General features: G+C 45.9%; 1 protein-coding gene across 1 annotated transcript in view; it reads left to right on the forward strand.

Moving 5' to 3' along the window:
• The window catches only part of LOC115163925 (syntaxin-1A), a gene marked incomplete at its 5' end in the record, with an annotated part of 62,499 nt that extends 39,223 nt beyond the window's left edge, over positions 1-23,276 (forward strand). Inside the window, 3 exon segments of the mRNA XM_029716119.1 lie at positions 17,258-17,332; positions 21,816-21,889; positions 23,085-23,276. Coding sequence (XP_029571979.1) covers positions 17,284-17,332; positions 21,816-21,889; positions 23,085-23,276 — 315 coding nt within the window.
• Positions 23,277-24,482: the final 1,206 nt, after the last annotated feature.

Here is a 24,482-nt window from a genome sequence, read left to right on the forward strand (position 1 = left end):
GGAGAACAGAGACCTGGAGGGGGGTTGCAGTGTGATTAGTAGGAGAACAGAGACCTGGAGGGGGGTTGCAGTGAGATTAGTAGGAGAACAGAGACCTGGAGGGGGGTTACAGTGAGATTAGGAGAACAGAGACCTGGAGGGGGGTTACAGTGAGATTAGTAGGAGAACAGAGACCTGGAGGGGGGTTACAGTGAGATTAGTAGGAGAACAGAGACCTGGAGGGGGGGTTGCAGTGAGATTAGTAGGAGAACAGAGACCTGGAGGGTGGTTACAGTGAGATTAGTAGGAGAACAGAGACCTGGAGGGGGGTTACAGTGAGATTAGTAGGAGAACAGAGACCTGGAGGGGGGTTACAGAGAGATTAGTAGGAGAACAGAGACCTGGAGGGGGGTTACAGTGAGATTAGTAGGAGAACAGAGACCTGGAGGGGGGGTTACAGTGAGATTAGTAGGAGAACAGAGACCTGGAGGGGGTTACAGTGAGATTAGTAGGAGAACAGAGACCTGGAGGGAGGTTACAGTGTGATTAGTAGGAGAACAGAGACCTGGAGGGGGTTGCAGTGTGATTAGTAGGAGAACAGAGACCTGGAGGGGGTTACAGTGAGATTAGTAGGAGAACAGAGACCTGGAGGGGGTTACAGTGAGATTAGTAGGAGAACAGAGACCTGGAGGGGGGTTACAGTGAGATTAGTAGGAGAACAGAGACCTGGAGGGGGGTTACAGTGAGATTAGTAGGAGAACAGAGACCTGGAGGGGGGTTACAGTGAGATTAGTAGGAGAACAGAGACCTGGAGGGGGGTTACAGTGAGATTAGTAGGAGAACAGAGACCTGGAGGGGGGTGCAGTGTGATTAGTAGGAGAACAGAGACCTGGTGGGGGGTTACAGTGAGATTAGTAGGAGAACAGAGACCTGGAGGGGGGTTACAGTGAGATTAGTAGGAGAACAGAGACCTGGAGGATGGTTACAGTGAGATTAGTAGGAGAACAGAAACCTGGAGGGAGGTTACAGTGAGATTAGTAGGAGAACAGAGACCTGGAGGGGGGTTACAGTGAGATTAGTAGGAGAACAGAGACCTGGAGGGGGGTTACAGTGAGATTAGTAGGAGAACAGAGACCTGGAGGGGGGTTACAGTGAGATTAGTAGGAGAACAGAGACCTGGAGGGGGGTTACAGTGAGATTAGTAGGAGAACAGAGACCTGGAGGGGGGGTTGTAGTGAGATTAGTAGGAGAACAGAGACCTGGAGGGGGGTTACAGTGAGATTAGTAGGAGAACAGAGACCTGGAGGGGGGGTTACAGTGAGATTAGTAGGAGAACAGAGACCTGGAGGGGGGGTTACAGTGAGATTAGTAGGAGAACAGAGACCTGGAGGGGGGTTACAGTGAGATTAGTAGGAGAACAGAGACCTGGAGGGGGGTTACAGTGAGATTAGTAGGAGAACAGAGACCTGGAGGGGGGTTGCAGTGAGATTAGTAGGAGAACAGAGACCTGGAGGGGGGTTACAGTGAGATTAGTAGGAGAACAGAGACCTGGAGGGGGGTTACAGTGAGATTAGTAGGAGAACAGAGACCTGGAGGGGGTTACAGTGAGATTAGTAGGAGAACAGAGACCTGGAGGGGGGTTACAGTGAGATTAGTAGGAGAACAGAGACCTGGAGGGGGGTTACAGTGAGATTAGTAGGAGAACAGAGACCTGGAGGGGGGTTACAGTGAGATTAGTAGGAGAACAGAGACCTGGAGGGGGTTACAGTGAGATTAGTAGGAGAACAGAGACCTGGAGGGGGGTTGCAGTGAGATTAGTAGGAGAACAGAGACCTGGAGGGGGTTACAGTGAGATTAGTAGGAGAACAGCCTCTAGTAAAGATGAGATCAAGTGTATTGCCTGCCTTGTGAGTTATAGGGAATTGGGAAAGGGTAGATAAAAAGAGGCAGGGAGGGGAAAGAGGAAGTTGGAAAGAAATTAATCAAAGGCAGATGTCGGGGGGTTGAAGTTGCCAAGTACGAAGAGCGGTGAGCCATTGTCAGGAAATTACCTTATGAAGGTGTTGAGGATCTCTCCAAGGGCACCTGGTGAGCGATAGATGACAACAATGTTAAACTTGAGTGGATAAGTGACAGTGACAGCATGATATTCAAATAAGAATAGAGAAAATCTCTCTTTCGGAGAAATGAGTAACACTGTTGCGTCACCGCAATGACTACAGTTCCACAGCCTGTATTTATACATACTGTAGGCTACTATACTGGTGAACACTGCAGTCTTTCTGAAGACAACCCTGCAAATCCAGCCCCTGCTTTCTGGAAGGTTTTGAGACTGGTTGATCAAGTCTTGGGTTGGTGTGTGCCTGTGTGTGTGTTTGTTTGCCTGGGAGACAGGCTAACTTAGGGGAGGAGAGAAAAGGGAGGACGGGAGGAGGAGAGGAGAGAACACGTCTCCGGTTGCCAGGTCTTCCTGATAATTCTGGTAGATCAGAGAGAGAGGGCCCCAGGCCATTTTATACCTCAGTATTTCCAGACCTCATTAAGGGCTGACTGGCTGGTGTCAGTCACTTTTTCTGTTGCTACTGGGGGAAAAAACAGCACTGAGACTCCTCATAAAGCCCATAAACTGCCAGTCTGTTTCTAGTCTTTTTAATATAGCCTGGGTACCAGTCTGTTTCTGGTCTCTTTAATATAGCCTGGGTACCGGTCTGTTTCTAGTCTCTTTAATATAGCCTGGGTACCAATCTGTTTCTGGTCTCTTTAATATAGCCTGGGTACCAGTCTGTTTCTAGTCTCTTTAATATAGCCTGGGTACCAGTCTGTTTCTGGTCTCTTTAATATAGCCTGGGTGCCAGCACTAAGCCTCTAAGCCTTGTCAGAAACTCTGTTTCTGCTCTCTTGCCAACTCTTTAAGGAATTGTCATGCAAAACATTTTATTGGGCTTGACAATGACAACGGACTAGGCAAAAGTACAAACAGATCTGGGACCAGGTTACTGCTACTGGGACCAGGTTACTGCTACTGGGACCAGGTTACTGCTACTGGGACCAGGTTACTGCTACTGGGACCAGGTTACTGCTACTGGGACCAGGTTACTGCTACTGGGACCAGGTTACTGCTACTGGGACCAGGTTACTGCTACTGGGACCAGGCCTGGCTTCCCCACAGCCCATAGCCCAGGGTTCGTCAACTAGGTGAGGCCTCGGGCCAAATTGTTTATGAGCGAACAATCAGCACAGTAAAGAAACTCGCATTTTATGTGCTAACAATGTTTGGATCGACTTACACGTGCGAGTCCTCATTTTCCTTTAGGAACACAATATAGACTGACGACAGGAACCGGCTTTTACATAAGTCAATTGAGGACTGCCTGCGTACTAAAATCACATCCATCTCATCCGCCATCCACAAGATTGTGTCCGAGTGGAAATGCAACTTTTCCCATTGGGTAAGTAAATGAGTGGCCCATATGACTGTATTTAGTAAATACTAACATTATTGTGGGCTTATCTAAGTCTCAAGCTAACAGTATTTTCTGTTTGTTGTTTAGTTACCAGAGCAGGCTATCCAGAGACTCCCGATATAGACATTCAGACATCGCCATTTTTTCCCTTCAATTATTGTTTTATGTAGGATGCTACATTTTTTGTCCAGTTGCAATTGTTAGTAGGTCTAATAAATAAATAAAAAAATCCCACTTCTATTAGGCCTGGTCTTTCTTATTGTGAAAGATGCTGTGAAGCCTCATAGCTGACCTCAGCCAGTTGTTATTTTATATCGGCCTCGGCTCGGGAACAAATCCACTCCAATTAAGCACTCTTGTTGTTTGTGAAGTCAAATTAAAACTAAGATTATTGTTGAAATTAATTACTCGACTGGTGTAGTTTTTCTCCATCTGTTGCTGTGCGCCACTTGCATAACAAGTTAGATATATTTTCAGCACAAGGCGCTGTTCACCGCGCTGTTCAGCCTCTTGCAGCCTATCTTGTACACCATAGCTTCATGTCAGCCTCTTGTTAGCCTCTTGCAGCTTAGGCCGTAAAACAGGAGGATAATATACAAGTGTATTGGTGTTTGATTTAAAAGGAACCAGTTATTGTGTTTCTGTTAGTGGACCAAGAAGATAAGGTGTGTGTGTGTGTGTGTGCGGGTGTGTGTGTGTGTGTGTGTGTGTGTGTGTGTGTGTGTGTGTGTGTGTGTGTGTGTGTGTGTGTGTGTGTGTGTGTGTGTGTGCGGGTGTGGGTGTGTGTGTGAGAGAGAGAGAGAGTTGGTGTCGGTGTGCCAAGAAGATAAGTATGGTGTGTGTGTGAGAGAGCCAGAAGTTGAGTCAAACATAATTAGCACTGGGCTGTGATGACAGAGACGGTCTTAACAGCTGAGCTCTGAGCTGCCTGCTGTTGGCACTGAGAGGATGGTGATTCTCAGGCAAAGCATGTCATCACATACTGTAGGACTCTGAACTTCAACCCTCTGTTATAGAGCCTACTTTAAGGCTGTCATAAGCCTGACTTAACAGATCGCTCTGTTATAGAGCCTACTTTAAGGCTGTCATAAGCCTGACTTAACAGAATGCTCTGTTATAGAGACTACTTTAGGCTGTCGTAAGCCTGACTTAACAGATCGCTCTGTTATAGAGAATACTTTAGGCTGTCGTAAGCCTGACTTAACAGATCGCTCTGTTATAGAGCCTACTTTAAGGCTGTCATAAGCCTGACTTAACAGAATGCTCTGTTATAGAGACTACTTTAGGCTGTCGTAAGCCTGACTTAACAGATCGCTCTGTTATAGAGACTACTTTAGGCTGTCGTAAGCCTGACTTAACAGAATGCTCTGTTATAGAGACTACTTTAGGCTGTCGTAAGCCTTACTTAACAGGATGCTCTGTTATAGAGAATACTTAAGGCTGTCGTAAGCCTGACTTAACAGAATGCTCTGTTATAGAGACTACTTTAGGCTGTCGTAAGCCTGACTTAACAGATCGCTCTGTTATAGAGACTACTTTAGGCTGTCGTAAGACTGACTTAACAGGATGCTCTGTTATAGAGAATACTTTAGGCTGTCGTAAGCCTGACTTAACAGATCGCTCTGTTATAGAGACTACTTTAGGCTGTCGTAAGCCTGACTTAACAGATCGCTCTGTTATAGAGACTACTTTAGGCTGTCGTAAGCCTGACTTAACAGGATGCTCTGTTATAGAGAATACTTTAGGCTGTCGTAAGCCTGACTTAACAGATCGCTCTGTTATAGAGACTACTTTAGGCTGTCGTAAGCCTGACTTAACAGGATGCTCTGTTATAGAGAATACTTTAGGCTGTCGTAAGCCTGACTTAACAGAATGCTCTGTTATAGAGAATACTTTAGGCTGTCGTAAGCCTGACTTAACAGAACGCTCTGTCATAGAGCTGTCATAAGCCTGACTTAACAGAACGCTCTGTTGTAGAGACTACTTTAGGTTGTCATAAGCGTTTTACATAAACAAACCCAAGGTATGCGTTGCTGCAACATGTATTATTGAACAGACCTTATGAAATGCAACAACGAATTTCAATATATCCCAAAATGATGATATACAGTAGTAAGACGCTGTCAGGGGAGGAGTGAGACTGCCATGCAGTGTTGCTGTCACCAATACTCCCCCCTCATCATGTCACTCCTCGGGTTGCGTCCCAAGTGACACCCTTTTCCCTGTATAGTGAAGTACTTTAGTAGTGCACTACATAGGGCATAGGGTTTCATTTGGGATGCCGCCCTCCCCTCTTTCCCTTTCTGTCTGGTCTTGTATCTCTCTAACGGTGAGGCTGATGAATAGGGAGTAGTGCTGGTTACAGCCATGTACAGTAGATATATGGCTGATGAATAGGGAGTAGTGCTGGTTACAGCCATGTACAGTAGATATATGGCTGATGGATAGGGTGTAGTGCTGGTTACAGCCATGTACAGTAGATATATGGCTGATGGATAGGGTGTAGTGCTGGTTACAGCCATGTACAGTAGATATATGGCTGATGGATAGGGAGTAGTGCTGGTTACAGCCATGTACAGTAGATATATGACTGATGAATAGGGAGGAGTGCTGGTTACAGCCATGTACAGTAGATATATGGCTGATGGATAGGGTGTAGTGCTGGTTACAGCCATGTACAGTAGATATATGGCTGATGAATAGGGAGGAGTGCTGGTTACAGCCATGTACAGTAGATATATGGCTGATGGATAGGGAGGTGTGCTGGTTACAGCCATGTACAGTAGATATATGGCTGATGGATGGGGAGTAGTGCTGGTTACAGCCATGTACAGTAGATATATGGCTGATGAATAGGGAGTAGTGCTGGTTAGAGCTGCTCCTTGTCTGTCTGGATCGATTGTGGAGTGTAACAGACTGACAAGAGTCTGGCTAACTGTCTGTCTGTCTGGCTGACTGCATGCTGTGTGTCTAGCTGGCTGGCTGCATGTCTGGCTGGCTGGCTGACTGCATGCTGGGTGTCTGTCTGGCTGGCTGCATGTCTGGCTGGCTGGCTGACTGCATGCTGGGTGTCTGTCTGGCTGGCTGCATCTCTGGCTGGCTGGCTGACTGCATGCTGTGTGTCTGTCTGGCTGGCTGACTGCATGCTGTGTTTCTGTCTGGCTGGCTGATTGCATGCTGTGTGTCTGTCTGTGTGTCTGTCTGGCTGGCTGCATGTCTGGCTGGCTGGCTGACTGCATGCTGTGTTTCTGTCTGGCTGGCTGACTGCATGCTGTGTTTCTGTCTGGCTGTCTGTCTGTCTGGCTGCATGCTGTGTATCTGTCTGTCTAGCTGCATGCTATGTGCTTGTCTGGCTGGCTGGCTGGCTGCATGCTGTGTGTCTGTCTGTCTGGCTGCATGCTGTGTGCCTCTCTGTCTGGCTGCATGCTTTGTGCATGTCTGTCTGTCTGTCTGGCTGCATGCTGTGTGTCTGTCTGGCAGGCACTGGCCAATCGTCTGGGAGAAGAAAAAAAGCTTTTTAGCCTCTTCATTGATGGAAATACCTGTTGATGTAAATACATTTGACCCGTCATGCTTACAAGTCTATGGGTTAATTTGCATAGTTTAGTCGAATGAAATTGTCACTTGTGTATATTGGTTATGTATCTTATTTATCACGTGCACAGCATACAGATACAGTCTTGGAGCGGAGAATCTGTCAGACGGCGCTTTTAAAAGCCCAATCATTGAGCATCCATTTTTTTATTTCATTTTTTTATTTTTTTAATTTTCGTATTTTTTGTGATGTTTTTTTCATTTTTTCTTATTAAAAAAATGTATAGTATATATATTCGTATTTATAAAAAAATGTGTACCCTTTTTTCTCCCCAATTGCGTGGTATTCAATTGGTAGTTACAGTCTTGTCCCGTCGCTGCAACTCCCGTACGGACTCGGGAGATGCGAAGGTCGAGAGCCGTGCGTCCTCAGAAACACGACCCAGCCAAGCCGCACTGCTTCTTGACACAATTCGACGGAAGCCGGTCGCACCTATGTGTCGGAGGAAACACCTGGCGACCGTATCAGTGTGCACTGCGCCCGGCCCGCCACAGCAGTCGCTAGAGCGCAATGGGACAAGGACAACCCGGCCGGCCAAACCCTCCCCTAACCCAGACGACGCTGGGCCAATTGTGCGCCGCTCCATGGGTCTCCCGGTCACAGCCGGCTTCGACAGAGCCTGGACTCGAACCCAGGGTCTCTAGTGGCACAGCTAGCACTGCAATGCAATGCCTTAGACCACTGCACCACCCGGGAGTTGCGCTTTCAATTCTAAATACAATAATGTGTTAAATAGTTTTTGGGCCATGATTAAAAAAGAGCTACTATTTGTATTTCTCAACTGGTAATTAAAGATCACTTCCCATTCGCCATTCAAATGCAACGGAAGGCAGGCTTCGCCAACGTGTCGCGCACACACGACTTTGCAACAAGCTGGAGGCAGTACGCATTATCAAAACATATAGCTACTTCATTGTTTGAAACCTGAAGGTTTTACTACATATTATGAGGCATGTTTTTACCTTGCTTACAAGTACCCTAGGCCAATATCCGACCATATCGGTGGAGACAATTATTTTATAAAGACTTCCAAATGCCATTGAAACCAGTAACCTATTTCTCTCGTGTTCTATTGTTTTAACATTCTGCACTAATGATGTTCAGAAATAATAGTTTTTATCAACATTTTAAGCTAAACGTTCTGATCTGTTTCATATGTAGTCTAGGCCTCCTGGTTGTATGAATCTGAGATCTATCGTCCCACAACTGTCCCAGGGTCTGTTTCGGCCATTTCTGTCTCGACAAGCTGACCAATAGAATAGGTCAACTTTAAAAGCTGACCAATAGAATAGGTCAACTTTAAAAGCTGACCAATAGAATTACCAACTTTACAAGCTGACCAATAGAATAGGTCAACTTTAAAAGCTGACCAATAGAATGACCAACTTTACAAGCTGACCAATAGATTAGGTCCACTTTACAAGCTGACCAATAGAATAGGTCAACATTACTACTATAGGGTATAGTAGATTGACAAAGGCTCATAGGTGGCGCCTCCATAAGACTAGGGGAAACAGTTGAATTAAATTGCCAAAATGATATAGCCTAATTAGCCTAATCCTGTCTATACAGAAATAAATAAAATCATTCAAATTAGGCTACTAAAGCATTATTTGGCCACAGAGAATCATTAGCTTCCCCTTACAAAGTAATAAGTTGTGGATTGTTTTAAATCGTGTAGCCTATAGCCAGAAGGAAAGGCTGCGGGCGTATCTCATTTAGCCAGAAGGAAAGGCTGCGGGCGTATCTCATTTAGCCAGAAGGAAAGGCTGCGGGCGTATCTCATATAGCCTATAGCCAGAAGGAAAGGCTGCGGGCGTATCTCATTTAGCCAGAAGGAAAGGCTGCGGGCGTATCTCATATAGCCTATAGCCAGAAGGAAAGGCTGCGGGCGTATCTCATTTAGCCAGAAGGAAAGGCTGCGGGCGTATCTCATATAGCCTATAGCCAGAAGGAAAGGCTGCGGGCGTATCTCTTATAGCCAGAAGGAAAGGCTGCGGGCGTATCTCTTATAGCCAGAAGGAAAGGCTGCGGGCGTATCTCATTTAGCCAGAAGGAAAGGCTGCGGGCGTATCTCATTTAGCCAGAAGGAAAGGCTGCGGGCGTATCTCATATAGCCTATAGCCAGAAGGAAAGGCTGCGGGCGTATCTCATTTAGCCAGAAGGAAAGGCTGCGGGCGTATCTCATATAGCCTATAGCCAGAAGGAAAGGCTGCGGGCGTATCTCTTATAGCCAGAAGGAAAGGCTGCGGGCGTATCTCATATAGCCTATAGCCAGAAGGAAAGGCTGCGGGCGTATCTCATTTAGCCTATAGTCAGAAGGAAAGGCTGCGGGCGTATCTCATATAGCCAGAAGGAAAGGGTGCGGGCGTATCTCATATAGCCTATAGCCAGAAGGAAAGGCTGCGGGCGTATCTCATATAGCCAGAAGGAAAGGCTGCGGGCGTATCTCATATAGCCAGAAGGAAAGGCTGCGGGCGTATCTCATTTAGCCAGAAGGAAAGGCTGCGGGCGTATCTCATATAGCCTATAGCCAGAAGGAAAGGCTGCGGGCGTACCTCATACAGTCAGAAGGAAAGGCTGCGGGCGTATCTCATATAGCCTATAGTCAGAAGGAAAGGCTGCGGGCGTATCTCATATAGCATATAGCCAGAAGGAAAGGCTGCGGGCATATCTCATATAGCCTATAGTCAGAAGGAAAGTCTGCGGGCGTATCTCATATAGCCTATAGCCAGAAGGAAAGTCTGCGAGCGTATCTCATATAGCCTATAGTCAGAAGGAAAGGCTTGCGGGCGTATCTCATATAGCCTATAGTCAGAATGAAAGGCTGCGGGCGTATCTCATATAGCCTATAGCCAGAAGGAAAGGCTGCTGGCGTATCTCATATAGCCTATAGTCAGAAGGAAAGGTTGCGGGCGTATCTCATATAGCCTATAGCCAGAAGGAAAGGCTGCGGGCGTATCTCATTTAGCCTATAGCCAGAAGGAAAGGCTGCGGGCGTATCTCATATAGCCAGAAGGAAAGGCTGCGGGCATATCTCATATAGCCTATAGTCAGAAGGAAAGGCTGCGGGCGTATCTCATATAGCCAGAAGGAAAGGCTGCGGGTGTATCTCATATAGCCTATAGCCAGAAGGAAAGGCTGCGGGCGTATCTCATATAGCCAGAAGGAAAGGCTGCGGGTGTATCTCATATAGCCTATAGCCAGAAGGAAAGGCTGCGGGCGTATCTCATATAGCCAGAAGGAAAGGCTGCGGGCGTATCTCATATAGCCAGAAGGAAAGGCTGCGGGCGTATCTCATTTAGCCAGAAGGAAAGGCTGCGGGCGTATCTCATTTAGCCAGAAGGAAAGGCTGCGGGCGTATCTCATTTAGCCAGAAGGAAAGGCTGCGGGCGTATCTCATTTAGCCAGAAGGAAAGGCTGCGGGCGTATCTCATTTAGCCAGAAGGAAAGGCTGCGGGCGTATCTCATATAGCCTATAGTCAGAAGGAAAGGCTGCGGGCGTATCTCATATAGCCTATAGCCAGAAGGAAAGGCTGCGGGCGTATCTCATATAGCCAGAAGGAAAGGCTGCTGGCGTATCTCATATAGCCAGAAGAAAAGGCTGCTGGCGTATCTCATATAGCCTATAGCCAGAAGGAAAGGCTGTGGGCGTATCTCATATAGCCTATAGGCAGAAGGAAAGGCTGCGGGCGTATCTCATATAGCCTATAGGCATGCCCCCCACAGCTGCATGTGAGCTCTCACATTTTTCAACATGTTTTTTTTACAAAAGGATAGATTTGGAGTTAGATAAACTTGGATTTTTCGGCGGGGACATATGCAGGATGCTACCCTCCACAGCATGGCCTTTGCTCCAGATCAAAACTTTGACCAAAATTAACCGGAGAGATTACTGCTCCCGAGGTTTTCTTTTTCCAAGCTGTACGGAGGGTGGTCTAGCAAACAAACAGCAGAGACCTGAGGACACCATCAAACCTGGTGTTTGGTCTGATGCTATTTTGAAATCCAAGAAGAAAAATACAAAAATAAAAATAAAGTATAGTACAATGATTTATTTTATGGGGACTGAATGCTGAGTTAAGGTTCCCAGGCTTGCAAGGACAGACCAGATACAAATTCAATCAGCACTAAGATGTTAAAGAAAAGGTGTCGTGGCCTTTGGGCCCAACAAGTGGCAGGAGTCTTTGAAGCGTCCTCTGAAGATCCCTCCTGCTGTTCAAAGACCATTCGCTGGCCTTTTCTACAAGAAATCTGCCTCCAGAAATAAAAGCTTCTCCATGTGGGTGTGACACCTACTCCCATTGCCTGATGCACTGCTGCTTGGATTCCACCTGGTGATCTGTTCACTGTCTGCCCTGGCCTGTCTCCCCCTGTCTGGTACAGGTACCCCCACCACACTCACCCCTCTCTGTTCAGCGTCTGCCCTGGCCTGTCTCCCCCTGTCTGGTACAGATACCGTCACCACACTCACCCCTCTCTGTTCAACATCTGCCCTGGCCTGTCTCCCCCTGTCTGGTACAGATACCCTCACCACACTCACCCCTCTCTGTTCACCGTCTGCCCTGGCCTGTCTCCCCCTGTCTGGTACAGGTACCCCCACCACACTCACCCCTCTCTCCCGAGCTTTCACTAGCCTCCAGCACTCACGCACTGTTGGGGCGAGTGACTCTGAACTTGGCTAGCCCCAAGTCATCATATATTTATTTATTTTCATGTGCGTTTTGCTATTTGCCTCATGACTCCTGCATACTTTGTTGACTACAAACTTTCTTTACCCAACCGTGGGACAGACTATGTTTGTTCCCACACTCGGGACTCTGACTCTCTATTGGTTACACAGACTTTTGGCCTCCCATACCATTCTAACCACCTCTCGCCAGCTTTGTATTCATGTTACCTGATGAAATTGCTGTACAATATGATCTTGTTGCCATCTGATGCACATTCAGATGTCATAATTCAACACTGCAGAGCTCTCCCTGTCCTCTGCCGTGCCCTGATTGTATTACTGCTGATGATATCTGGAAATGTGCATGTACACCCTGGCCCATCTACTGTTGCTAGCCCCAATTCTGACTTGTGCTCTGATATCTGCTTCACTGATTTCTGCTCTCGTAAAAGCCTGGGTTTTCTGCACTTTAACACTAGAAGCTTATTACCTAAAATGGATCAATTGAAAGTGTGGGTTCACAGCTCCAATCCAGATGTGTTGGTCGTTACTGCGACGTGGTTAAGGAAGAGTGTTTTGAACACTGATGTTTATCTTTCTGGTTATATCCTTTTCCGGCAAGACAGATCTTCCAAAGGTGGTGGTGGTAATCTTTACCAAGGATCACCTTCAGTGCCCGGTTGTCTCCACCAAGTCTGTCCCCGAACAATTTGATTTGCTGGTTTTAAGCATTAAACTTTCAAATATTTCTTTGTTGACTGTTGCTGGGTGCTATTGTCCTCCATCAGAACCGGCCTGTACCCTACCTGCCCTAAGCTCTCTCCTGGCCCCTTACACTAAGTCTGCATTTGTCCTGCTAAGTGACCTAAACTGGGACATGCTTAAACCACCTGACCAAGTCCTAAAGCGATGGGACTCTCTAAATCTTTCTCAGATTATTACCAATCCCACAAGGTATGACTCCAAACACCCCGACAAGGCTACTCTCCTCGATGTTATCCTCACAAATAATCCTGATAGGTATCAGTCTGGTGTTTTCTGTAATGACCTTAGTGATCACTGTTTTACAGCCTGTGTTCGTAATGGCTGCTCAGTGAAACGACCTGTCCTGATTTGTCATAGACGAATCATGTAATGAATGTAAAAAAAATGTAATGAGCAAGCCTGCCTTCATGAACGGACGTCTTTAAAATGGTATAGAATCAGCTTGATCTCCTCTATCAAAGACGCTTGGACCTTCTTTTTTGGTGTTGTTAACAAACACGCCCCCAAAAAGAAAATCAGAATTGAAAACAGGTTCAGCCCCTGGTTCGACCGTGATCTTGCAGAGTTACTCCACCTCAGGAATTGCATTTGGTGAAAGGCTCGGCACACGCATACTCATGCTGACTGGCTCTCGTTCAGGCAAATGACAAATAAGTGCACTCAGGCTATCCGGAAGGACAAAGTTAGTTACTTTAAGCAGCAGTTCTCTCTCTGCGGGTCTAACCCCAAGAAGTTCTGGAAAATGGTTATAGACCTGGAGAATAAACCCTCCTCCTCAGAGCTGCCCGTGTCCCTTCATGTTGATGATGTGGTTGCTACGGACAAGAAGCACATGGCTGAGCTCTTTAATCACCACTTCATTAAGTCAGGATTCCTATTTGACTCAGCCATGACTCCTTGCCCATCCAACATTTCCTCATCTCCCACCCCTTCTAATGTGACTATCCCCGATGCTCCTCCCTCTTTTTCCCCTGCCCCGCTACAAAGTTTCTCCCTGCAGGCAGTCACTGAGTCCAAAGTGCTAAAGGAGCTCCTTAAACTTGACCCCAAAAAAACATCTGGGTCAGATGGTTTAGACCCTGTCTTCTTTAAGGTTGCTGCCCCTATCATCGCCAAGCATATCTCGGACCTTTTTAACCTGTCTCTACTTTCAAAAGTGTTGGAAAAACATGTCAATAATCAACTGACTGGCTTTCTTGATGTCTATAGTATTCTCTCTGGTATGCAATCTGGTTTCTGCTCAGGTTATGGATGTGTCACTGCAACCTTAAAGGTCCTCAATTATGTCACCATTTCCCTTGATTCTAAGCAATATTGTGCTGCTATTTTTATTGCCTTGGCCAAAGCTTTTGATACGATAGACCATTCCGTTCTTGTGGGCCGGCTAAGGCGTATTGGTGTCTCTGAGGGTCTTTGGCCTGGTTTGCTAACTACCTCTGTCAAAGAGTGCAATGTATAAAGTCAGAAAATCTGCTGTCTCAGCCACTGCCTGTCACCAAGGGAGTACCCCAAGGCTCGATCCAACATAGCTCAGGCAGTAGGAAGCTCTCTCATCCATTTATATGCAGATGATACAGTCTTATACTCAGCAGGCCCCTCCTCGGATTTAGTGTTAAATGCTCTACAACAAAGCTTTCTTAGTGTCCAAAAAGCTTTCTCTACCCTTAACCTTGTTCTGAACACCTCCAAACAAAGGTCATGTGATTTGGTAAGAAGAATGTCCCTCTCACCACAGGTGTGATTCATACCTCTGAGGGTTTAGTGCTTGAAGTAGTCACCTCATACAAGTACTTGGGAGTATGGCTAGACGGTGCACTGTCCATCTCTCAGCACATATCAAAGCTGCAGGCTAAAGTTAAATCTAGACTTGGTTTCCTCTATTGTAATCGCTCCTCTTTCACCCCAGCTGCCAAACTAACCCTGATTCAGATGACCATCCTACCCATGCTTGATTTCGTAGACATAATTTATAGATCGGCAGGTAAGGGTGCTCTTGAGCGGCTAGATGTTCCTTACCATTTGGCCATCAGATCTGCCACATCACTGCGCTCTATACTCCTCTGTAGTCCCCAGTGATGTAGTGGGCCGTTCGATCTACCCTCTGTAGTGCCTTGCGGTCGGAGGCCGAGCAATTGCCATACCAGGCAGTAATGCAACCAGTCAGGATGCTCTTACCATGCTGTGTTGTCATGTGTTGCTGCCTTGCTATGTTGTTGTCTTAGGTCTCTCTTTATGTAGTGTTGTGTTGTTTCTCTTGTTGTGATGTGTGTTTTGTCCTATATTTATATTGTATTCATTTTATTTTTTTAATCCCAGGCCCCCGTCACCGCAGGAGGTCTTTTGCCTTTTGGTAGGCCGTCATTGTGAATAAGAATTTGTTCTTAACTGACTTGCCTCGTTAAATAAAGGTTAAATAAAGGTGAAATAAAGGTGAAATAAAACATGTATAAATAATATAGCCCAGGCCTTTACTCTATACACGCTCAGCTATGCATTGAAAAGTATTTTTAGCGAACAGTGATTGAGTTATATTATTAGCCTAAATCATGACTATCCAATCTACTCATCACATTATGAATAGTAGCCTATCTTACATAAGTCTGAAAATGCAACGCTTTATGAGAGAGAGAGAGAGAGAGAGAGAGAGAGAGAGAGAGAGAGAGAGAGAGAGAGGTGGTGAGAGAGAGAGAGAGAGAGAGAGAGACATACATATATATACCTGTTTCCTTCTGCTGGTTGTTAACATTGATGTTATTGTTTAAGTAGTATATGTGTGCACAGCAAATTGGCCAGGGTTTATTTTGCAGTGTATCATTTACAGTGTAGATTTATTTCACCCGTAACTGAAATGGTTGTTCCGGCATTCCCCAAACTGTTGCCACAAAGTTGGAAAGGGAGATACCTAGTCAGTTGTCCAACTGAATGTATTCAACTGAAATGTGTCTTCCGCATTTAACCCAACCCCTCTGAAGCACAGAATTGTCTAAAATGTCATTGTATGCTGTAGCGTTAAGATTTCCCTTCTTTGGAACTAAGGGGTCCGAACCATGAAAAACAGCCCAAGACCATTATTCCTCCTCCACCAAACTTTACAGCACTATGCATTGGGGCAGGTAGCATTCTCCTGGCATCTGCCAAACCCAGATTTTGGAGTAGCAAACCCAGACTCTGGCGGTGACCTTTACACCACTCCAGCCGACACTTGGCATTGCGCATGGTGGTCTTAGGCTTGCGTGCGGCTGCTCGGCCGTGGAAACCCATTTCATGAAGCTCCCGACGAACAGCTCTTGTGCTGACGCTGCTTCCAGAGGCAGTTTGGACCTCGGATTCGTATCCGCCACTCTCTTCAGCGCTCGTCGGTCCCGTTCTGTGAGCTTGTGAGGTCTTAGCCGTTTGATGCTCCTAGACATTTCCACTTCGCTTAGTTGACCGGGGACCGGGGCCCTGCTCTAGCAGGGCAGGAAATTTGACAAACTGACTTGTTGGAAAGGTGGCATCCTATGACAGTGCAATGTTAAAAGTCACATGAGCTCTTCAGTAAGGCCATTCTACTGCCAATGTTTTGTCTATGGAGATTGTATGGCCGTGTGCTCAATTTTATACACCAACAGCCCAATCCACTAATTTGAAGGGGTGTCAACATACTATATGTTCACTGACACACTTTCAGAGTTAAATGTACACTATGGATTTTGCTGTTTGTGTACGTGCGTGCGTCACTGTGAATGTCATGAATGCATGCGTCTGTGTGTCCAGCATCTCTCCAGTGTGAATGTCTGTCTAGCCCGGGGCTGTGTGTTCAGCCCTGTCTGCCCCCCCCCCCCCCCCCCCCCCCCCGTAAAGTTGACTGTGTGTTGATTCCTGCTTCATGACTCCTGTTTACCAACCTGGTGTGATGGAGCGGCACTAACAGCCCGAAGAGACAGAGCAATAAAGTGTACACCTCACAGCACAGACCCCCTGCAGGGACACCCCCCTCTCCTCCACTTCCCTCTATCCCCTTCTTCTCTTCCTCTATCTCTTTCCTCTCCTCTTCTCCAACCTCCTCTCCTCTTCTCCAACCTCCTCTCCTCTTCTCCAACCTCCTCTCCTCTTCTCCAACCTCCTCTCCTCTTCTCCAACCTCCTCTCCTCCAATTTCTTCTCCACTTCCTCTCCTTCCTCTCTCCTTCCTCTCTCCTTCCTCTCTCCTTCCTCTCCTCCTCTCCTCTCTCCTTCCTCTCTCCTTCCTCTCCTCCTCTCCTCTCTCCTTCCTCTATCTCTTTCCTCTCCTCTTCTCCACCCTCCTATCCTCTACTTTCCTCTCCTCTTCTCCACCGTCCTCTCCTCTCCTCTCTTCCACTTTCCGCCATTATTACCCTTCTTTTCCTCTCATTTCCTCATTTAGAATGACGTTTCTCTCATTCATTGATTCAGAATGTCTGATTGTAATGTAGCGTATCATGTAATAATATCCACATAAAAGCTCATGTCACTCATTCTTCTCGTGTCCTTTCTTCTCGTGTCCTCTCTCCTCGTGTCCTCTCTCCTCGTGCCCTCTCTCCTCGTGTCCTCTCTCCTCGTGCCCTCTCTCCTCGTGCCCTCTCTTCTCGTGTCCTCTCTCCTCGTGTCCTCTCTCCTCGTGTCCTCTCTCCTCGTGTCCTCTCTCCTCGTGCCCTCTCTTCTCGTGTCCTCTCTCCTCTCCTGTCATCTCTTTTCTCATGTCCTATCTCCTCTCCTCTTTTCTCCTCCCTTTTCTTCTCCTCTCCTCTCTTCTCATGTCCTCTATTCTCTCTCTCCTCAGAGACGAAGGGGGACCTGGAAGTTCTGATGACGGACATTAAGAAGTTGGCCAATAAAGTTCGCTCCAAACTAAAGAGTGAGTACCCCAATATACTGCAGATTCTACCTGGCACCACCCCAATATACTGCAGATTCTACCTGGCACCACCCCAATATACTGCAGATTCTACCTGGCACCACCCCAATATACTGCACATTCTACCTGGCACCACCCCAATATACTGCACATTCTACCTGGCACCATCCTAATATACAGACATTCAGTTCAGTCTATGGGTATTAGGATTTAAATGGACATTAAATAATGCTTTTCTCCACCTGGGATTCATTACACAGCAGTGTAAAGATGAGACAGAGAGAGAGAGAGAGAGAGAGACAGAGAGAGAGACAGAGAGAGAGAGAGAGAGAGAGAGAGAGAGAGAGAGAGAGAGAAGAGAGAGAGACAGAGAGAGAGAGAGAGAGAGAGAGAGAGACAGAGAGACAGAGAGACAGAGAGACAGAGAGAGACAGTACGACAGACCACGTATTCACCCTGCACACCCTAATTGACAAACAAACAGAGGCAAAGCTTTTGACTCAATTTGGCATGAGGGCCTGCTCTACAAATTGATGTAAAGTGGTGTTTTGGGGGGAAAAAAAACAGAGAGCGAGAGAATGAATGAACGAACGCATGAGAAATAGAGAGAACTTGGCAGGTAACAGACAACCCGATTTACACGGGTGGATTCTTCTCTCTGGTGGGCACGGACGATTACTGTCACTCTCTCCAGAGTTGGTGACACACACATTTACATACAGTGTCTGAGCAGCCAGGTTGAGTTTGTGTGATGTCTATTGATCGCACCGCCGAGATGTGTGATACGAGTGCAATTATGCGTCTCCGCTCCACTATCATTTAGCTGTGTGTGTGTGAATGTGTGTACAGCTGATGTCAGCTCCAAAACGTCTGACAGTAAACCCCATATAATCATGTCACCTTATCATTTCACCCTGAAGAATGCACAGGGACACCGAAACGTTGGTAAATACCCAATAAATTACTGCGAGTTTATATATATATGGAGTGTGTGACTTTCTTTATTTTGAAAGTTTATAGTTTATTCGCCGTTAGTCAGCACCTCCACACAAAATAATTATTATGGGTGTACGACAGCTCATGGGTTTTTTATTTCACCTTATCATTTCGAAAAATCTCCCTCTTCTCTCCCTCTTCTCTCCCCCCGTCTCAGAATCCCTCTTCCCCTCTCTCTGACTCTCTCTCAATCTACAGTCAGTCTATGGCTTCTGATGGAGGGTGTTAGGTGATTGTGTATATTCAATATTTTCTGTCTCTCCACAAAGGTGCTAGGAGGCTAAATAACATCTAACATCTCCCCCTGCCTCTATAATATAACATCTCCCCCTGCCTCTATAATATAACATCTCCCCCTGCCTCTATAATACAACATCTGCCCTGCCTCTATAATATAACATCTCCCCCTGCCTCTATAATATAACATCTCCCCCTGCCTCTTTAATATAACATCTCTTCTGTCTCTATAATATAACATCTGCCCTGCCTCTATAGTATAACATCTCCCCCTGCCTCTATAGTATAACATCCCCCCTGCCTCTATAGTATAACATCTCCCCCTGCCTCTATAGTATAACATCTCCCCCTGCCTCTATAGTATAACATCTCCCCCTGCCTCTATAGTATAACATCTCCCGCTGCCTCTATAGTATAACATCTCCCCCTGCCTCTATAGTATAACATCTCCCCCTGCCTCTATAGTATAACATCTCCTGCTGCCTCTATAGTATAACATCTCCCCCTGCCTCTATAGTATAACATCGCCCCTGCCTCTATAATACAACATCTGCCCTGCCTCTATAATATAACATCTCCCCTGCCTCTATAATACAACATCTGCCCTGCCTCTATAGTATAACATCTCCCCTGCCTCTATAATATAACATGTGCCCTGCCTCTATAATATAACATCTGCCCTGCCTCTATAATATAACATCTGCCCTGACTCTATAGTATAACATCTCCCCTGCCTCTATAATACAACATCTCCCTGGATGGAGAGATGACATTACAGTAGTATGGTGGTGTGGGATGGAGAGATGACATTACAGTAATATGGTGGTGTGGGATGGAGAGATGACATTACAGTAATATGGTGGTGTTGGATGGAGAGATGACATTACAGTAATATGGTGGTGTTGGATGGAGAGATGGCATTACAGTAATATTGTGGTGTTGGATGGAGAGATGACATTACAGTAGTATGGTGGTGTTGGATGGAGAGATGACATTACAGTAATATGTAATATGGTGGTGTTGGATGGAGAGATGACATTACAGTAATATTGTGGTGTTGGATGGAGAGATGACATTACAGTAGTATGGTGGTGTTGGATGGAGAGATGACATTACAGTAGTATGGTGGTGTGGGATGGAGAGATGACATTACAGTAATATGGTGGTTTTGGATGGAGAGATGACATTACAGTAGTATGGTGGTGTTGGATGGAGAGATGACATTACAGTAATATGTAACATGGTGGTGTTGGATGGAGAGATGACATTACAGTAATATGTAATATGGTGGTGTTGGATGGAGAGATGACATTACAGTAGTATGGTGGTGTGGGATGGAGAGATGACATTACAGTAATATGGTGGTGTTGGATAGAGAGATGACATTACAGTAATATGGTGGTGTTGGATGGAGCGATGACATTACAGTAATATGATGGTGTTGGATGGAGAGATGACATTACAGTAATATGGTGGTGTTGGATGGAGAGATGACATTACAGTAATATGGTGGTGTTGGATGGAGAGATGACATTACAGTAATATGTAATATGGTGGTGTTGGCTAGAGAGATGACATTACAGTAGTATGGTGGTGTTGGAAGGAGAGATGACATTACAGTAATATGGTGGTGTTGGAAGGAGAGATTACATTACAGTAATATGATGGTGTTGGATAGAGAGATGACATTACAGTAATATGGTGGTGTTGGATGGAGAGATGACATTACAGTAGTGTGTAATATGGTGGTGTTGGATGAAGAGATGACATTACAGTAATATGGTGGTGTTGCATGGAGAGATGACATTACAGTAGTATGGTGGTGTTGGAAGGAGAGATTACATTACAGTAATATGGTGGTGTTGGATAAAGAGATGACATTACAGTAACATGGTGGTGTGGGATGGAGAGATTACATTACAGTAATATGGTGGTGTTGGATGGAGCGATGACATTACAGTAATATGGTGTTGTTGGATGGAGAGATGACATTACAGTAATATGTAATATGGTGGTGTTGGATGGAGAGATGACTTTACAGTAATATGGTGGAGTTGGACGGAGAGATTACATTACAGTAGTCTGGTGTTGTTGGATGGAGAGATGACATTACAGTAATATGGTGGTGTTGGAAGGCGAGATTACTTTACAGTAATATGTAGTGAGGTGGAGTTGGATGGAGAGATGACATTACAGTAATATGGTGGTGTTGGAAGGAGAGATGACATTACAGTAGTATGGTGGTGTTGGATGGAGAGATGACATTACAGTAATATGGTGGTGTTGGATGGAGAGATGACATTACAGTAATATGGTGGTGTTGGATGGAGAGATGACATTACAGTAATATGGTGGTGTTGAATGGAGAGATGACATTACAGTAATATGGTGGTGTTGGATGGAGAGATGACATTACAGTAATATGGTGGTGTTGGGTGGAGAGATGACATTACAGTAATATGGTGGTGTTGGATGGAGAGATGACATTACAGTAATATGGTGGTGTTGGATGGAGAGATGACATTACAGTAATATGGTGGTGTTGGATGGAGAGATGACATTACAGTAATATGGTGGTGTTGGATGGAGAGATGACATTACAGTAATATGGTGGTGTTGGATGGAGAGATGACATTACAGTAATATGGTGGTGTTGGATGGAGAGATGACATTACAGTAATATGGTGGTGTTGGATGGAGAGATGACATTACAGTAATATGGTGGTGTTGGATGGAGAGATGACATTACAGTAATATGGTGGTGTTGGATGGAGAGATGACATTATAGTAGTATGGTGGTGTTGGATGGAGAGATGACATTACAGTAGTATGGTGGTGTTGGATGGAGAGATGACATTACAGTAATATGGTGTTGTTGGATAAAGAGATGACATTACAGCATTTGGGTCTTGCAGTCCGTGATACACAGTTTCGAGCAGAATTGATGGTGTTTTGATCTGAATACAAATGAAGAGCGGGCTGGCACGGTTAAGAGCTTTGTTTGACGTACAGATTGGTTTCATACTGCCGCTCTCAACACTGCAGACTTCCCCGTTGGTATTGGGTCGAATTCAGGCAAGTTTATTTCACTAAAAAGACAGACCTGTGCAGTGCGAAAGTTCTTGTTTGAAACAGTAAATATCATTGATTTAATACGTATGGGTTAAGTGACGCGTCTTCAGATTTCATAACTCCCATTTTACTAAGGAATCACAAAGTCTCCTGGACTGTATCCTCTGTCTTCCTGCAGGTATCCAACAGACCATTGAGCAGGAGGAGAGTCAGAACAAGTCTTCAGCTGACCTGAGGATTCGCAAGACACAGGTGAGTCAGGAGGAGAGAAAGTGAGAAGAGGAGAGAGTGCAGTGGTAGAGATGTAAGGATGAGTGAGGGAGCGGAAGAGGTGGCAGGAGAGAGGAGGCAGGAGAGAGGAGGCAGGAGAGAGGAGAAAGTTGACAGGTGGCAGGAGAGAGGTGGCAGGAGAGAGGAGGCAGGAGAGAGGAGAAAGGAGAGAGGAGGCAGGAGAGAGGAGGCAGGAGAGAGGAGAAAGTTGACAGGTGGCAGGAGAGAGGTGGCAGGAGAGAGGAGGCAGGAGAGAGGAGGCAGGAGAGAGGAGGCAGGAGAGAGGAGAAAGTTGACAGGTGGCAGGAGAGAGGTGGCAGGAGAGAGGAGGCAGGAGAGAGGAGGCAGGAGAGAGGAGGCAGGAGAGAGGAGGCAGGAGAGAGGAGGCAGGAGAGAGGAGAAAGTTGACAGGTGGCAAGAGAGAGGAGGCAGGAGAGAGGAGGCAGGAGAGAGGAGGCAGGAGAGAGGAGGCAGGAGAGAGGAGAAAGTTGACAGGTGGCAGGAGAGAGGTGGCAGGAGAGAGGAGTCAGTGACCTTAACAGACCTGTCTCCCTGCCTACCCCTCTCTCCCCCTCTCAATTCAATTCAAGGGGCTTTATTGACATGGGAAACATATGTTAACATAGCCAAGCAAGTAGATAATAAGCAAAAGTGAAATATACAATAAAAAGTCAACAGTAAACATTACACTCACAGAAGTTCCAAAATAATCAAATGTCATATTATGTCTATATACAGTGTTGTAATGATGTGCAAATACTGCAAGTCCCATCCCTGTCTCTCCCATCCCTCTCTCTTCCTCTCTCCTGTCCCCCGTCTCTCCCCTGTCTCCGCGTGTCTCCCGTCCCCCTGTCTCTCCCTCTCTCCTGTCCCCCCATCTCTCCCCTGTCTCCCCATCTCTCCCGTCCCCCTGTCTCTCCCTGTCTCCCCGTCTCTCCTGTCCCCCGTCTCTCCCCTGTCTCCCCGTCTCTCCTGTCCCCCGTCTCTCCCTGTCTCCCCGTCTCTCCTGTCCCCCCATCTCTCCCCTGTCTCCTTGTCTCTCTCTGTCTCCTGTCCCCCGTCTCTCCCCTGTCTCCCCGTCTCTCCCGCCCCCCGTCTCTCCCCTGTCTCCCCATCTCTCCCGTCCCCCTGTTTCTCCCTCTCTCCTGTCCCCCCGTCTCTCCCCTGTCTCCCATAGCACTCCACGCTGTCCCGTAAGTTTGTGGAGGTGATGTCAGAGTACAACGCCACCCAGTCAGACTACAGAGAGCGCTGCAAGGGACGCATCCAGAGACAGCTGGAGATCAGTGAGTACAGTACTGCTACATGGATTCAGTTCAACACCACTCTATTGTCCACTAAAAGATGCACCTCAGCTGGAGATCAGTGAGTAGAGTCACACACACACACACACTATCACACACACACACACACTATCACACACACACACACTATCACACACACACACACACACACACTCTTTCACACACACACACACACACTCACACACACACTATCACACACACTCTTTCACACACACACACTCACACACACACTATCACACACACTCTTTCACACACACACACACACTATCACACACATGTTCACACACACAGACAAACACACTATCACACACACACACACAGACAAACACACACACACACACACACACACACACACACACACACACACACACACACACACACACACACACACACACACACACACACACACACACACACAGTCTATGTGAACTCCATACCATGTAACCAGCAAGTCAATCTATTTCTTCACAGAGCTTTTGGTGGGTGTGTGTGTGTACTTAATGAATACCCATACTTACATACTGTATACTACATACTTAATGAATACCCATACTAACATACTGTATACGACATACTTAATGAATACACATACTAACATACTGTATACTACATACTTAATGAATACCCATACTAACATACTGTATACTACATACTTAATGAATACCCATACTAACATACTGTATACTACATACTTAATGAATACCCATACTTACATACTGTATACTACATACTTAATGAATACCCATACTAACATACTGTATACGACATACTTAATGAATACACATACTAACATACTGTATACTACATACTTAATGAATACCCATACTAACATACTGTATACTACATACTTAATGAATACCCATACTAACATACTGTATACTACATACTTTATGAATACCCACACTAACATACTACATACTTAATGAATACCCATACTAACATACTGTATACTACATACTTAATGAATACCCATACTAACATACTGTATACTACATACTTAATGAATACCCATACTAACATACTGTATACTACATACTTAATGAGTATATACTACATACTATATACTATTAGTTAATTTTAGTATACTGTAAACTAACAGTATCGTTTCAGTTGAGCATACTAGAGCTTCGCCTGTCTACCCGGAAGTTGATGCTGTTGCTATGCAACCTCTTGCTAGCTAGTTAGCATAACAAATGACTAGTTAGATATTTTACAACTTTGGGTGTGTTCTTAAATTCGATCTGGAGTGCCAGAGTGCGCTTGTAAATTCA

The sequence above is a fragment of the Salmo trutta genome, chromosome 26 (assembly GCF_901001165.1).
Source record: "Salmo trutta chromosome 26, fSalTru1.1, whole genome shotgun sequence".
Classification (NCBI taxonomy): domain Eukaryota; kingdom Metazoa; phylum Chordata; class Actinopteri; order Salmoniformes; family Salmonidae; genus Salmo; species Salmo trutta.